This window comes from Pipistrellus kuhlii, unplaced genomic scaffold (assembly GCF_014108245.1).
Source record: "Pipistrellus kuhlii isolate mPipKuh1 unplaced genomic scaffold, mPipKuh1.p scaffold_m20_p_5, whole genome shotgun sequence".
Lineage (NCBI taxonomy): Eukaryota > Metazoa > Chordata > Mammalia > Chiroptera > Vespertilionidae > Pipistrellus > Pipistrellus kuhlii.
In genome coordinates, this window is record NW_023425551.1 from 7028767 (window position 1) to 7044274 (window position 15508).

The 15508-nt window shown below is 40.5% G+C and overlaps 1 protein-coding gene across 1 annotated transcript; it reads left to right on the forward strand.

The window, feature by feature from the left end:
- The first annotated feature begins 815 nt into the window (after positions 1-815).
- Positions 816-15105, forward strand: RSPH4A (radial spoke head component 4A). The gene is made up of 6 exons (XM_036413793.2): positions 816-1981; positions 5084-5318; positions 9761-10498; positions 11662-11806; positions 12892-13009; positions 14866-15105. The coding sequence occupies exons 1-6, from the start codon at positions 843-845 to the stop codon at positions 15092-15094; spliced, it is 2604 nt and encodes an 867-aa protein (XP_036269686.2). The 5' UTR covers positions 816-842; the 3' UTR covers positions 15095-15105.
- Positions 15106-15508: the final 403 nt, after the last annotated feature.

Sequence of the window (15508 nt, forward strand, 5' to 3'; positions counted from 1 at the left end):
AATCCTATGTACCTTCTTCATGTTGGAGTTTGAATAACATGAGTTCATAGCCATAGTCATGACCTTAAATATTGCAAAATTATGAGTTCACATTTATATTCTAAATAAGGATTATACTACCAAATGTAGCATTAAGGTTAATTTGGATTTCCATTATGACAAAACAGGTAACCCATGAACGTTCTTATTTATAGAGGGTCACCTTCTGCATTGCCTTCTCCTTGAAGGTAACATCTGCCTATTCATCTGCAGATTCCATATGAAGGGAAAGAGCAAAAGTGAGATTTCTTTGTTTTTTCTCCAAAAATTTTCCTGGGCTTGGTTGTTTGGTTCGCACGATGAGACACCTTTGCCTTCTAAGTGTTAGTCTTCGGCTCTCCTGATCTGTACACTGGAGTCTCACAGTCACCTGCCCCTCAAGATTCTCTCTCTTGCCAAAACCGGTTTGGCTCAGTGGTAGAGCGTCAGTCTGCGGACTGAAAGGTCCCAGGTTCGATTACCGTCAAGGACATGTACCTTGGTTGCGGGCACATCCCCAGTAGGGAGTGTGCAAGAGGCAGCTGGTCGATGTTTCTCTCTCATTGACGTTTCTAGCTCTCTATCACTCTCTCCTCCTCTCTGTAAAAACTCAATAATATATATATATATATTTAAAAAAAAGATTCTCTCTCTTTCTCTCTCTCTTTCCCTCTCTCTCTCTTTCTTCCTCTCTCTTCTTCCTTTCTCTCTCTTTCTCCCTCTTTCTTCTTCCTTTCTCTCTCTCTCTCTCTCTCTCTCTCTCTCTCTCTCTCTCTCTCACACACACACACACACACACACACACGCTCTGTAAAGCTCTGTAAATGCATTGTCCCTCTACTAAGGAACAACTCGCCCCTCTCTGCGCTCCTGGAATCAATCTGTCAGATTTAAAGGAAATCCTCTGCGCTGGGTCGTGCCTCCCCCTCCTCCGTGCTCAGGGCCCTGTCTCGGGTTTCCAACCGCAACTGGGTCGACTGCAGGTCGGATTGGCTGAGCGAGGAAGAGGAGCAGAGGCTCCGCCAAATCACAGATCGAGGATTTCCACCTTCCTTGATCCATTCCCCAGAATCATGGCAACAGGTGCGCTCCATTGCTTTCCCCCCCCCCCCGCGGAACCCCGCCCGGGGTTGCTATGGAGACAGGACGCTGCAACTTGCAGAGCCAGCAGGACTCAGAAATCGCTCCGCAGACCTCAGCAAAGCAACAGTACTGTGCTGACTCCTTCCACATCCGCACAATCCCTTTCAGCCAGAAGTTATTTGTTTGTTTATTTGTTTGTTTTTTTCTTGATTCCTTCTATGGAAGACTCCACTGCCCTGGAGCAAGAAGAAGAAAACCAGGAATCTGGGGAAGAAGGGAGGCCATGGGACGACAGGACAGCAGCTTCTGCCCAAGATCCTCTGCCTGGATTATCTGAATCCCCGGAGTCAGAGCGGGGGCCTGACCCTGGACCCCAGCCCGGGAGCAGCCCACCTCGGAGCCCGCCTGTGGGTGACCTCGCGGGCCCAGGTGCACCTCCGCCTCCGCCTCCTCCGGAGCCCTCCTCCCCTCCTCCGGCTCTGGCGGGACCGCACCTCGCTGCACCAGGGCAGTCAGACCAGACCTCCAGTGGGATTCCGGAAGCCGGGACACCTCGCCCTGAGCACTTGCAACAACAATCATCTGATAAAGGAGCATCAACTCCTCATCAAACGTGCCCGTCCAAGGGGAACGCCTTTCAACAGTTTCAGCAAACCCCGGGGCACCTGTGTGAGCCCAGGGGCGCGAACGGTGACACCTCTAAACAAGGCCCGAGGGCTAGCATTTTCCGGGAGGAGGACTCAGAGAGCAAACACCAGCTGGATGGGGCCGAGCCTGAGCTACCCTCTGAGCCCGAAGCGGCCCCCAGCATGCTGGAGATGGCCGTTCAGAGTGCCAAGGCTTACCTACTGAAGACCAGCAGCGCGTCAGGCTTAAATCTGTAAGTCCTGGAGGGAAAAAGAGAGATAGGTACGGCCAAGTAAAGGGGGCATGAGTATCTCTGGGTGGCAGTGTGTTTCTACGGGGAAATATATTTGAAGAGTCTGTATCAGTATGAGTTAATGGCTTCATAACTCTTTGCATCACAGGGCTCAATCAAAATAGGTCACTGGTGGGGATTCTTCTAGCTTCTTCAAAGACCCTAGCACGGAGAAACAAAACCTAGGCACTGTGGAATCCTGGGTTTGAAAGAGACCAAAGAGATAGCGAAGACCCAGCGTCTCCCCAGAAGCTTGTAGAAGTAGCTTTCTGCCGTGATCGGGAGCACCTGAGTGCTCCACGGCCGGCTTTGAGTTCTCACCAGGCCAGACCTCGGTGACCAGTTATCTGTTTTTCTGGAATTATCCTGATGTGAGCGCTAAAAGCTCTGCTTTTTAAGAAACTCCTATTCTGGGCAAACGGGGGGACTTAGTCACCATAATTTTAAGGTCAAAAGAATAAAAAGCGTTAATATTTAATGTGTGCAATCTTTCACAAAACTCAAATTGGCAGTTTAAAATGTTATGTACAAATTACTGTCTTAAACTATAATTTGCTTAAGCTTTAGGGATGTGATCTGCTGCTCAGTAGTGGATTCTACTTGAATCTCTCACATAAACTGTCATCATAATGCCCTGGGTTAAATAACAAGCAGACTTGGTTAAAAGTCCAAAAGAGCTCATTCTACTCGAGATCTCACTAACTATTTAAAACCTAATGCAAAAACGCAAAAATGGGGAAGCTTTCTTTCCTGTTTTGTTGTTGTTGTTGTTTGTTTGTTTGTTTTTATAGTGGCCATTGCTTAAGAATCTATAATAACTTTTATTTCATTTTCAAATGTTCAGTCTCTCAAGGTAATAAATGAATATCTTAATATTCATTGTTTTCTTCTAAGCACTTGAGAGCCAGTCGTTAAAAACTCCTCCCTAAAAATAAACTCCCTCTCCTGTATGCAGACCCTATTTGACCTATATTGAGATAACAACAAACAAAAACAAAGCCCTAATTTTTGACGATGTAAGAACCAAACGCAGTTGCTGAATGGGAATTCTGTCATTTACACAAACACACAGCAGCGTATCTGTGATCTCAGAAAGGCCCACCCTACACTGAGGAAGAATGGTTTTCAGGGCGACCTGAAGACAAAGTGGTTGCAAAAAATTTCTTGAAAGAAATGATACAAATGGGACACAGCAAGCAAAGGCTGTCTGGGAGGACTTAGCATTATATTGAAGTGATCTGAAGTAGATTTACCTCCCTGGGGCAGAAATTATCATTGAAGAAATTATTAGAAATGAAATAGGAGAGATAAATGCTTAAGTGTCAGAGAGAAATTTTATGCAAGTTTCCTTATTGGTCAGAGGAGTTTCTATCTAACTTGAGAGCACATTGACAGACAATTCAGGTTTAAATTCACATTGTAACTCTGGGATTTGAAAAGACACACTTTCACCATTTTGTATAAAATGTAATGAATTAATGGGAGGTTAGAGGCAGCTTCACTAATACAATTATGAAATAAAAAGCTAGGACAGTGTTTTTAATAGAAGAAAAATACTGTATTAGGTGTGTTACATTTTAATAAAGGTGAATAATATTTTATGACACTTCCCTTTCAGTTGCATTTGGGCAGGGGTTGCAATATGAAATGTATTTATAATAGGTTTACAGTACACTGAAGAAGATAATTGGCTTAGGAAATGAAACAGAAGAGAACATATCTTTTTAAGAAAGCAAATAGGATTTAAAAATCAAATTGGATTTGGCAAGGATGGGGAAAGGGATAGAAAAGACGTTAAGGTAAAAAAAAAATATTGATCACTTTAAAACATCTAAGAGATTTCTGTTGTGGGGTGGAACCCTGGGTTCAAAATAAGATCACTGGAGGCTGATGATTTATTAAAATAAAATAAAAAGCAGGCAAGAATTTATTGAAATATCTGGCCAGGGCAGCCGCAAGAGCACCACACGCAGGCGGACTCCAAACAACTGCGAGGCTTTAGGGGCAGGTAGTTCTTTTTAAAGGTTCTGAGAAGAAAAATCCCCATTCCAAACAACAAACTGTTGTTTGGAATTTTCTGCTGTTCTTCCCAGATAAAATCTTGCTTTCTAGTCTGCTTTAGCCTGTTTGAAGAATAATGAAGATAAACTTAGCTGTCTGACCTTGTAGGCCAGAGACCAGATATGCCCACAATCTCAATATCATGCCAGGTGCATTTTCTTTTTTCTTTTTATTGGATAGAACTGTATTGTTTTCGAGGCTAGCATCGAGATAATCACTAAGTGTACATAGGGCTGGCTCTTTAATAAGAAAAGAAAGTTCTGCCTGTAACCTTGCCCAGAACCCGAACTCATCCTCCCTAAGCCCATCACGCGATGAACAAAGCAAGTCTCTTCAAATTCTCCCCCTGCAAATTCTCCCCCTGCACCATCCAACTGCTTGAGAACTCTGCAACAGTTCAAACCACAGGAATTTTCCTTTGTTCTGAATTCTAAATCCTAAAGACTATATTCTAAAAACTGGGGTCAGCACGCAGGGTCGTTTCCAGTCACATCCTGCTGGACATTGGAATGTGGCCCTATCTTGCAGACGCAGAACTCTGTAGTTAATCTCCAAAGGTTATGATCCTAGGCACAGGAAAATTGCCTTAGCAGGTTTTAAAAATTCAAACAGCAGTTTTTACCTGAGTTGTATATTCTTAATTTCTTATTTCAATCTCAAAATGTGCAATGTTCCTGATATAAAACATGCATTTTTCTATAATATGTTTTTCTTTAATATTTTAAATAAATATTCATATCATATTGGAGGTATTTTTTAAGGAAAATTCTAGAGCAGGTTTTTCTGGCAGTGGAAGTTACCATGTTTATTCACTTAAAATTTCTGAAGGTTTTGAACTGTTGAAGTTTCCTAAACACCAGCTCCCTGAGTCTGCACGAAATGCTTCTTCAAACGCTTTTGATGTGGGTAATACCTACAATTTTCTCTTTTCGGATGGATATGACTATCTTTCTTATATGCTTTTGATGTGGGTAATACCTGGGATTTTCTCTTTTCGGATAGATATGACCATCTTTCTAACATGCTGACCAGAATCTTAGATGAGCGCCCTGAAAATGCTGTGGACATCATTGAAAATATTAGCCAGGATGTGAAGATGGCACATTTTAGTAAAAAATTAGATACACTCCAGAACGAGAATGAGATGCTTCCCACATATGAAATAGCAGAGAAGCAAAAGGCTCTTTTTCTCCAGGGAAATTTGGAAGGAGCTGACCAAGAACTGGAAGACGAAATGGTAAGTCACTATTTTCCGGCGTATAAGACGACCCCCTAATTTTACAGTTAAAACGTAGGTTTAGGCCTATATTCGCTGTATAAGACTACCCCCCACTTCAAAGGAAAGACTTACTTTGCCGTCAAGATCTGCAGGTAATTTTTGTGCAATTTTGGTCTTTTGCCCCCGATTTTTGGTTGACTTTTTTTCGGTTCAAAAGTCGTCTTATACGCCGGAAAATACGGGTACTGTAAATCGGAATAGTTCAAACCTAAGGTTTGATTTGAGGTGAGTGGGTGTGGCTTTAAATTCACATCAATAGTCTCTTCTGGCTAGCTAAATAGCATTTTCAACCTCATTTCACATCACTCATTTCCTCCTTTAGAGTTTATTTTTTTCACACTTGTGGTTTAGTATTTCACAGGCTTAGCTATTACATATTTGTGGGGCTGAGGTATTCATGTCAGAGAAAATAGTTTCTTCATCTTTTAAATTCCAAAGTGCCCGGTACGGACTTGGGCCTACAGCTGTTTCTTATTAACTACTTGTTGAATGAATGAATTACTGTGAGATCATTTAAAATTAGGCTTTATATCAATATGCACATTTCTCTTTTGCTTATTAGAAAAAGTGGAAATACTTCTAATGTCATTTTCATTCTCTTCAAGGCAACTTCCTCATATTATGCTAATGAGCTATAATATAAGAGGAGAAAGATAAAATGTCTTTTAACCCCCAGAGACCAATTGTTGAAAATATTTACAGAGAAGGTTGGTGACAGAGTTAAAACACTATCATTAGAGAATAAAATCTGTTATATCACAGAAATTCTAGCTGCAAATATTTCAAAAGAGTATCCAGCATAGTGTTTCCTAAATGCCTACATGACTGTAACTTATACCACCAAGTCATTTATACACTCACTGAGCTTTCGTGTCTTGTTACCACTAGACTATTTAAAAGCCTGTCTATATATTTGCAAATTAGATGTGTAGAGTGAGAGAATTTCAGAAAAGGACAAAGAGTTTGATTAGGGAAAAGATAGGAGGGTTGAGAATCTGGACCCAGGTTGCTTGGCAACCTTGGTGGGGAGACCCAACTTGACACAGTGGGCCCAGGGTACCCAGAGGGAACAAGTGATAGGTGTTAAGGAACTGACATCAGCTCTTCTTTCCTGAAAATATCTTACGCCAACCATTTATGGCCACATCCAGAGAAGACAAGTCTAGAGGCAAACATTATTTAGGGATCAAGCAGAAGGCAGATACTATCATGGAGGGATTTATCAAAGGTCAGACTCCAGTATAAGAATGGGACATTAGGGTATTTATAGGCACAGCACTGTCAATTAGGGATCTGCATCCTAAATTAGGATAAGGAGCTGTTTGATTCTGGAACCTGAGCCTCTTTTCAGATTCCATAAATTCTTCCTCAATTATGTCTTCAAATGTAGTCATGTTTGAGTACTTCAAAATTCCTTTTATTTACCCTATATATTACTATATACACACTGAGTGGCCTGATTATTATGATCTCTGAATGCATAATAATCTCTCCACTCAGTGTATATCCTATAGAATAAAAGGCTAATATGCAAATTGTCCCCTTGACCAGGAGTACAACCAGCAGGCAGGCCAGCCAACTGCCCATGTCCTCTCCCCCTGGCCAGGCTGGCTGGACTCTACCTACTCATGAATTCATGCACTGGGCCTCTAATATATAGAGATATCATAATAATCTGGCCATTCAGTGTATATACATATATATATATGTGTGTGTGTGTGTATTTTATAAACAATAAATAATTATTATATACATATGATAATATATGGAGTAAATAAAAATCAATATAGTACCATATGGTTTTTTAAAAAATTTATTCCATATATTATCATATGTATATAATAATTATTTGTTGTTTATAAAATATATTTAGAGGCTCAGTGCACAACATTTGTGCATGGGGAGGGATGTGTGTGTCTCTCAGCCCAGCCTTCACCCTCTCCAATTTGGGACCCTTCTCAAAATCCAGGATTACTGGCTCCCAACTACTCACCTGCCTGCCTGCCTGATTTTCCCTAACCACTTCTGCCTGCCAGCCTGATCAACGCCTAAACACTCCCCTGCCAGCCTGATTGATACCTAACTGCTCCCCTGCTGGCCCAATTGCCCCTATCTGCCCTCCCCTGCTGACCTGGTTGCCTCCAATTGTCCTCTCCTGCACATCTGGTCCCCCCAACTGCCCTCCCCTGCAGGCTATCTTGTGTTGGAGTGATGGTCAATTTGCATAGTACTCTTTTATTAAATAGGATGGTAATATATAAAAACATATACAGTATACCTCAGAGATATTGTAGGTTTGGTTCCAGACCACTGCAATAAAGTTATTATTGCAATAAAGCAAATCACACAAATCTTCTGTTTTCTCTTTGCTCATAAAAGTTATGTTTACACTATACTATACTCCATTAAAAGTACAATAGCATTATATCCAAAACACAATGTACAATAGTAACATCAAGAAGCGCTGATCACCATCTATCCTATATAATTAAAGCGTAGTATGAAAATTATCCCCTCGATCAGGAGTTTGTGTGGGAGTTTGACCAGGGGACAGAGCTGGCTGGGGGAAGTTTTCGAATTTCATGCACTGGGACTCTAGAATATATATAAAAGGCTAATATGCTGTGTCTGACCAGTTGCAATGATGCGCACTGAACACCAGGGGGCAGATGCTCACTCAGTGTAGGAGCTGTGGTGACGTGCACTGGCCATTTACAAAGAAATGGCACCACAAACCTGGTGCTCACAAAGCAATACTCGGCTTCCCCCAGGTGGGACACAGGCCCTGTACCACTCCCGAGCAATAGCCCACCAAATCGCAGGTGATGCTGCCAAGACCCCATGGCACAAAATGTGAGCCCACAGCCCAGCCCAGCCCAGAGGTGGTGGCTGTGAGTGTGGGGTAATGGTGTCACAGAGCAATGCTCGGATTCCTCTTCCTAGTGACTAGCCTTCTTGCAGTTTCTTCAGTCCAGGAACATGACTTGCTTTATAGTCAGATGCAAACATTTAACCAAATGTCTGTGAAGCTTTTCCCTGTGCCTCATCCCATTTGATCCTCACTGAAGTCCAGGAGTAGGTAGATAGGAGACTCGGTGGAATCCTATTGTCTTTTAATTAGCTGGAAAATGGAGATTTAGAAAGCTTAGAAACTTGGCCCAACTGAAAAGAATTGATGGACCTCGAAAATGACTTAAGGTTTTGTCACTGCACAGAATATACTAAAACAGTGCTGCAGTTAAATATTTACCCTTTATTCTCCCCGTGTGATTTACAGTAATAATTTGCTTTGTGTTAATATTAACTGCTGTGTTGTTGACAATTACCTTAAGTTGGGGTGCTTCACTGGGCTGGAAAGAGTTTAGCTAAATCAAAAAGCAGGTCTAATTAAGCACATTTATTCTATATCTATAAAAGAATAAGTTGACTGGCACATGCGCGATACATATAAAGCTCTTGCTGGCACCAATCGCATGCATTTTGCTCTGTCATTGCCGATTGTGAATTTGGTTGACACTTCTATTATAGAGAAAGGGTGAATAATGATATTAAAATATTTCTCCTAATTAATTTCCTTTCAATGTGCACAAATTTGTGTACCAGGCCACTAGTAAAAATATAATAATGAAAAAGTTTGGCCGAAACTTGTTTGGCTCAGTGGTAGAGCGTCGGTCTGCAGACTGAAGGGTCCCAGGTTCAATTCCGGTCAAGGGCATGTACCTTGGTTGCGGGCACATCCCCGGTAGGGGGTGTACAAGAGGCAGCTGGTCGATGTTACTCTCTCATCGACGTTTTTAGCTCTCTATCTCTCTCCCTTCCTCTCTGTAAAAAATCAATAAAATATATATTAAAAAAAAGAAAAAGTTTGAATATTGTTAGAATTACCAAAATATGACAGAGAGATGAACTGAGCAACAGCTGTTGATTAGTAAAATATGCGGTATCTACAGAGCACAATAAAGCAAAGCACAATAAAATGAGATATACCTGTATAAATATATACATTTGCATAGGTAAACATTTTCTAAAAACATGTGTGTAGATTGGTTATAGTATATTTTACTATTTCAAGAGAGTAAAGGGGCCACTTAAACATTTTTTATAAACAGGGGATGTTGAATATTTATTTTTTCATAATGATCATTAAATTTTCTCTGCCTAAGATATATACATGCAATAAGATTATTATAACGATGAGTGTAAAACACAATGGCAGAAGCTAATTTATATGTGAGATGAATGAAATTTGCAAATTAATGAAGTGATCTAAATCTTGAAAGACATGTCAAAGACATGGTGTAGACAGAGAGTAGAGCTGATATCAAGATGTTTAAGAGGGAAACAGGAAGCAAGCAGGTCTCTTACAGATAACACGTTAACCACAGCATTCGTATTCCCAGGCAGAGCCCTCTCTCCCAAATGTGATGGAGTCAGCATTTTATTTCGAACAAGCTGGAGTTGGTTTGGGCTCAGATGAGATTTATCGAATCTTTCTTGCCCTCAAGCAGCTTACGGACACCCACCCAATCCAAAGATGCCGTTTCTGGGGCAAGATCTTGGGTCGGGAGATGAATTACATTGTAGCTGAAGTGGAGTTTCACGAGGGAGAAGATGAAGAGGTGGAAGAGGAAGACGTAACCGAAGAGAAGGACAATGGAGAGAGTGAAGGTGAAGAAGATGACGAGGAGGAATTACCCAGGTCCCTTTACAAGGCCCCACAGCCCATACCAAGAGAAGAAAGCAGAACAGGTGCCAACAAATATGTTTATTTTGTTTGCAACGAGCCAGGAAGACCATGGGTGAAGTTGCCATCAGTTACACCTGCACAGATTGTTGCCGCAAGAAAAATCAAGAAGTTTTTCACTGGGCGATTGGATTCTCCCATCATAAGCTACCCACCTTTCCCAGGAAATGAGAGTAATTACCTGAGAGCACAGATTGCCAGAATTTCAGCAGGGACTCACGTCAGCCCTTTAGGATTCTATCAGTTTGGTGAAGAGGAAGGAGAGGAGGAGGAAGAAGTAGAAAGTGGGCGAGATAACTTTGAAGAAAACCCTGATTTTGAAGGCATCCAAGTGGTTGATCTAGTGGAATCCCTATCCAATTGGGTTCATCATGTACAACATATTCTCCCTCAGGTAGGGGCTTTGCAGTTCTTAATTTATCAGCCAATCAGCACATATTTATTAAATTCAGTTTATAATGCATACATGTATTCAGGCTCTAGACAAAGAGGCCATTAAAAATCAAGCAAAAGCAGGAAGTACTTAATAATTGCCATGTGATATAGAACTGGGATCTTCAAACAGATTTTTATTTCCAAGCAGAAATAAGATAATTATTTCTATGGAGTACTGGACAAGTGTTTTAAGGATTAAGGCTTATGTATGTTGTGAAACTAATTTTGGGAACTGCTTTTTAAAAATTCTATTTTTATAATACATGGAGATTTTATGCTAAGAACAATAAAAAATATAATAAAAATAAAAACAAGCCAACAGTGCCAAATTGCAATTATATAGCATATATTCTGCTAGGTGCTCTTAATAGCTTTTTATATGCATTACCTCATTTCATAATCATAACTGTATAAAAAGTATCAGACAATAGTGGGGTGAAGACCTGAGGGTGGGTGTGGAGTGGCAGGGATCAATAGGAATAAAAGGGGGACATCTGTAATACTTTCCACAATAAAGATAAATTTAAAAAAATAATATTGTCCTTATTATACAGATGAGGAAATTGAGGCAGAATTTAGGAAATATAAAAGAATATGGCTAATAAGCAACAGGGTCAGATATGAGTAGGCATAATGGATCCATAGTCTAGCCTTTTAATTACTCTGCTATACTATTAATACCTCATCTGCAGGTAGAAAATCTTTTATACTTGGACCCACATATGAGATATTTTTATATCTATAGATAAGAGTTAATGAGATCAGAAATTATAACCCCAAACCTTCATACCTAATCTTATGTAATTTTTATTATTATACTATCTCTTTCTTATATGTTGTTTATTACAAATAAGTAAATGCACTATTGCTTTTTTTTTTTTAAACTAAGGCACTGCTAATTTTAAAATATACCTGTTCTGTAACTTCAAGTAATTGGCAGAATCTTGAAATATATATTATAGTACAATCTTTTGCTTGAAAAAAATCCTAGATCATAATAGCACTTGTTGAATGAATGAATGATTAAATTCCCACACAGTGAAACCTTATGCAGATACTTTCACCAATCCAAATGAATACTCTGGCATTTTAAGATCCTCATTTTGCAATATTCATACTCAGGGTCGCTGTAATTGGTTTAACCCCATACAAAAAAGGGAAGAGGAAGAGGAAGATGATGACGAAGAAAAAGAAGAAAAAGAAGAGTCTGACTACATAGAACAGGAAGTGGGGCCACCTCTCTTGACACCAATCTCTGAAGATTTAGGTAATTTTATATAAACTTTGCTGTTACTATGTATATTATACTATATACTCGAGGCCTGATGCACGAAATTTGTACAAGGGTAGGCCTTCCTACCCGGCACCTGGCACCCAGGCTTCCCTTTGGCTGCCGGCATATATATATTATACATATGCTATATGTGTAATACTATATGTACGTACACTATGTAATATTGTATTACCAGTATAGATAGTATTATACTAGAACATAGTATATATAGTGTACTATATGTTTTATATATAGTATATGTGTATATATCCTATCTATACTAATAGCCTAGGTGGTTGTCATTCCCTGACGCTGTAATGACCTCACACCATCACAAGATGGCTGTGGGTGCAGTGGAGGCCTGTCCCAGCATCTCTGCCTCCTCGCAAGGAGGAGGCGAGTCCTAGTGTCTGCTCTGCATGGCTTCTGCCTGGGTTCCCACAGCCCTACATGCACGGAGAGGCAGAGAGGCGGACCCCTGGCTCTCGCCTACCTCTTTGGGACAATCCATTGAGGAACCCCAGATAGGAGGGTGCGGCCTACATCATTTGGGCAATCGATCACAGGGCTCCAGCACTGTGAGAGGGCACAGGTCAGGCTTGCAAATTTCGTGCACTGGGCCACTAGTGTGTATATAATATACTGTATCTACATGTCTACACACACACACACACATACACTATAGTATATGTGTGGAATAAAGAATGTAGCTGGCCAAACCACCAACGTTCTCTGACAGAAATTGAAGAAGTGCCACCCAGGGAGGAAATAAGTTGGCTGTAGCTCTTACTGAAATGCTGAGTTATCTTATGTATTTTTCTTGTCTTGCATTCTGCACACCATAGACAGATGACCATAAGCACTTGACATTATTATATAGTGTATAAATACTCAAATTTCATTGTTCCACAATGTTCATAAAATTCCCTCCTGGTTTTATGTTAAGTTGCTGATGTTTAACTTCTCTTTCTATGTCAAATGTGTTTGTGTTTTGTGATTTACAAAAGTAGCTTCTCTGTTATACAGTATATCCTTGTCTATGTGGGCATTAAGCTTTTGATTTTCTCATTGACTTACAGAGATCCAGGATACACCACCTTGGACAACACGACTATCTTCAAATCTCATTCCTCAGTATGCTATTGCTGTTCTCAGATCCAACCTTTGGCTAGGAGCATATGCCTTTTGCAATGGCAAGTAAGTGTCTGACAACTTTCCAAGTTATTTATTGTAAATTCTGGAAAGTATAAGTTACCCCATGGAATCTTAGGCTATTATAATTTTAACTAATTTTTAGCAAGATCTATTCAAACTTCTGTATTATACAGTAAAGCATCAAATTTAGATTAATCTAGACTTCTGCCTTTTCTGAATTATTTAATGAAGCTAAAATATGCCTTTTCTTCTATAATTATTAGATAATTGAGATTCACTTAATTGAAATCGTTCTAAGCAGTGTTTAAATTAGTTTAAATCTATCATTTTTTTGTTGAGTACCTTGATAAAAGATACTTAAAAATATGTATTAGTTAGGCTATCATTTTCAAGAGAATTAGGATGAAGAGGATACTAAATTAGTACCTCACTTCCTTGTGTGTTATGCTTCCATTTCTTACCCAATAATCCAGTGTTAAATGCTGAGCTGGAGAGCTGAGCTGCTAAAAGTCAGATAGTTGTTAACGTAACAACCCAAAAATGAAAAAGAGAGGAAGCACTCTGACAGTATAAGAGAAAGCACTGGTTTCCTCCCCCACCTCCAGCCTCTGTTCCATTTTCCCCCACAGAATGGCACACTGGTGGAAGGTGAGGTGGGACAACACAGATGTGGGTGTCATCTCATTGCCAGGGGAGTTCCTGCCATACAGCTCTTGCAGCTTTATGGATGAGGGGGCCAAGGGGAAGTGGGGGAGAGCTAGGGAAAAGTAGTGGATACTGAGAGTGGGGAAAAGTGTTTTTAAGGGTTTCCCCTTCTCTCCCCTAATATCCCCCCCGCCCCCACCCCGCAAGGAGGCCTTAGCAGAGGTATCCTTAGAGCTCTACTGAAGGTCTTTATAGAGACCTAGGAGTGACAGCATCTGAGCTAGGAATGGAAATATGTGAAGAGCATGACAGGCTAGAGGGGCCAGAGTCCTTGGCTGCCAGTCCCGAGACTGCGCTGACTGCACCAAATCTGGAGCAGAGAGAGCAACTGTCCCGTGAGGCACGCCGGGAAAAGCCTTTGTGCTTGCCCATGATTGGGCGGGGAAATCACATTAGGTCTTCAAATACAATCTCACTCCTCCCCTAGCCAAGTGTTTGCTAGGTTGGGAACTTTTTATTTATTTTTTAAAATATATTTTATTGATATTTTTACAGAGAGGAAGAGAAGGATAGAGAGTTAGAAACATTGATCAGCTGCCTCCTGCACACCCCCTACTGGGGATGTGCCCGCAACCAAGGCACATGCCCTTGATCAGAATTGAACTTGGGACCTTTTGGTCCGCAGGCCGAAGCTCTATCCACAGAGCCAAACTCGTTTTGGCTAGGTTGGAAACTTAAAAAAAAAAAAGTATTTTCTTTTATTGATTTCATAGAGGAAGAGAGAGAGAGAAACATCAATAAGAGGGAATCATTGATCAGCTGCCTCCTGCACGCCCCCTACTGGGGACCAAGCCCACAACCAGTGCATGTGCCTTGACCAGACTAGGTTGGAAACTTTTAAATTCTTCCTAACTCTATGAAAGTGGTAACTTCCCTGCCCCCCCCCCCCCCCCAAATAATTAAATGATCAAAGGCTGTGGTTTGGGTGTAGGGTACCTTCTGACAGGGTCAGGCCCCATGGTTTTCTTAACCAGCTTAACCAGTTCGGAGCATAGAAATGCCTTGTGCTGGAAGAATCATAGGGGTAATTCATCTCTAATGCATTTTAAATATATTGTTTTGAAATTGTGGGACCATGACATTTTAAGTACTTTATCATTACAGGAGAGGAAGGTCAACTTCTCTTACTTAAAAAAAAAAAAAAAAAAAAAAAAAAAAAAGAATGACCATCTACATTTTTTTTTAACTTATAGAAAGTTTGAAAATCTCTACATAGGCTGGGGTCATAAATATAGTCCAGACAGCTATGCACCTCCAGTCCCACCACCAGTTAGTCAAGAATACCCCAGCGGACCAGACATTACGGAATCGGATGACCCCAGCGTGGAAGAGGAGAAGGCCTTCAGGGAAGCACAGGAAGCCGCTGCGCTTGCAGCCGAGGAAAACGAAGAAAGCGAGGAAGATGAAGATGATTATGACTAACGAAAATAAAACTGGGTGCTCACTTCAGCAGCATACATGCTAAATAAAACGGACCCCATTTTATGAGGCTGATGCATATATACTACTTATGTGGTTCTAATTATATATATTCATGTGCAAAATGCCATTCCCTGAAATTATCAAATTTGGAATTTTATGTTTGGAATTATTATTATGAACTTATAGAAAGATGCTCAGTGGATTCTGCAGAGGCTAAATGACATGTTCTACATCACTGTTCTGATAGCCACAACCAATGGAATATGTGCTGCTTTTATTTTTTTTCAAATCTCAGGTTTAATTTCTAATATGGCAAACAAGAAAATATATAACCCACAAAAGCTTCTTGGGCTCTTCAATATATTTTTGGGCATCAAGGGAAAAAATATTAAGTTTATAATCCCATCACTTGCT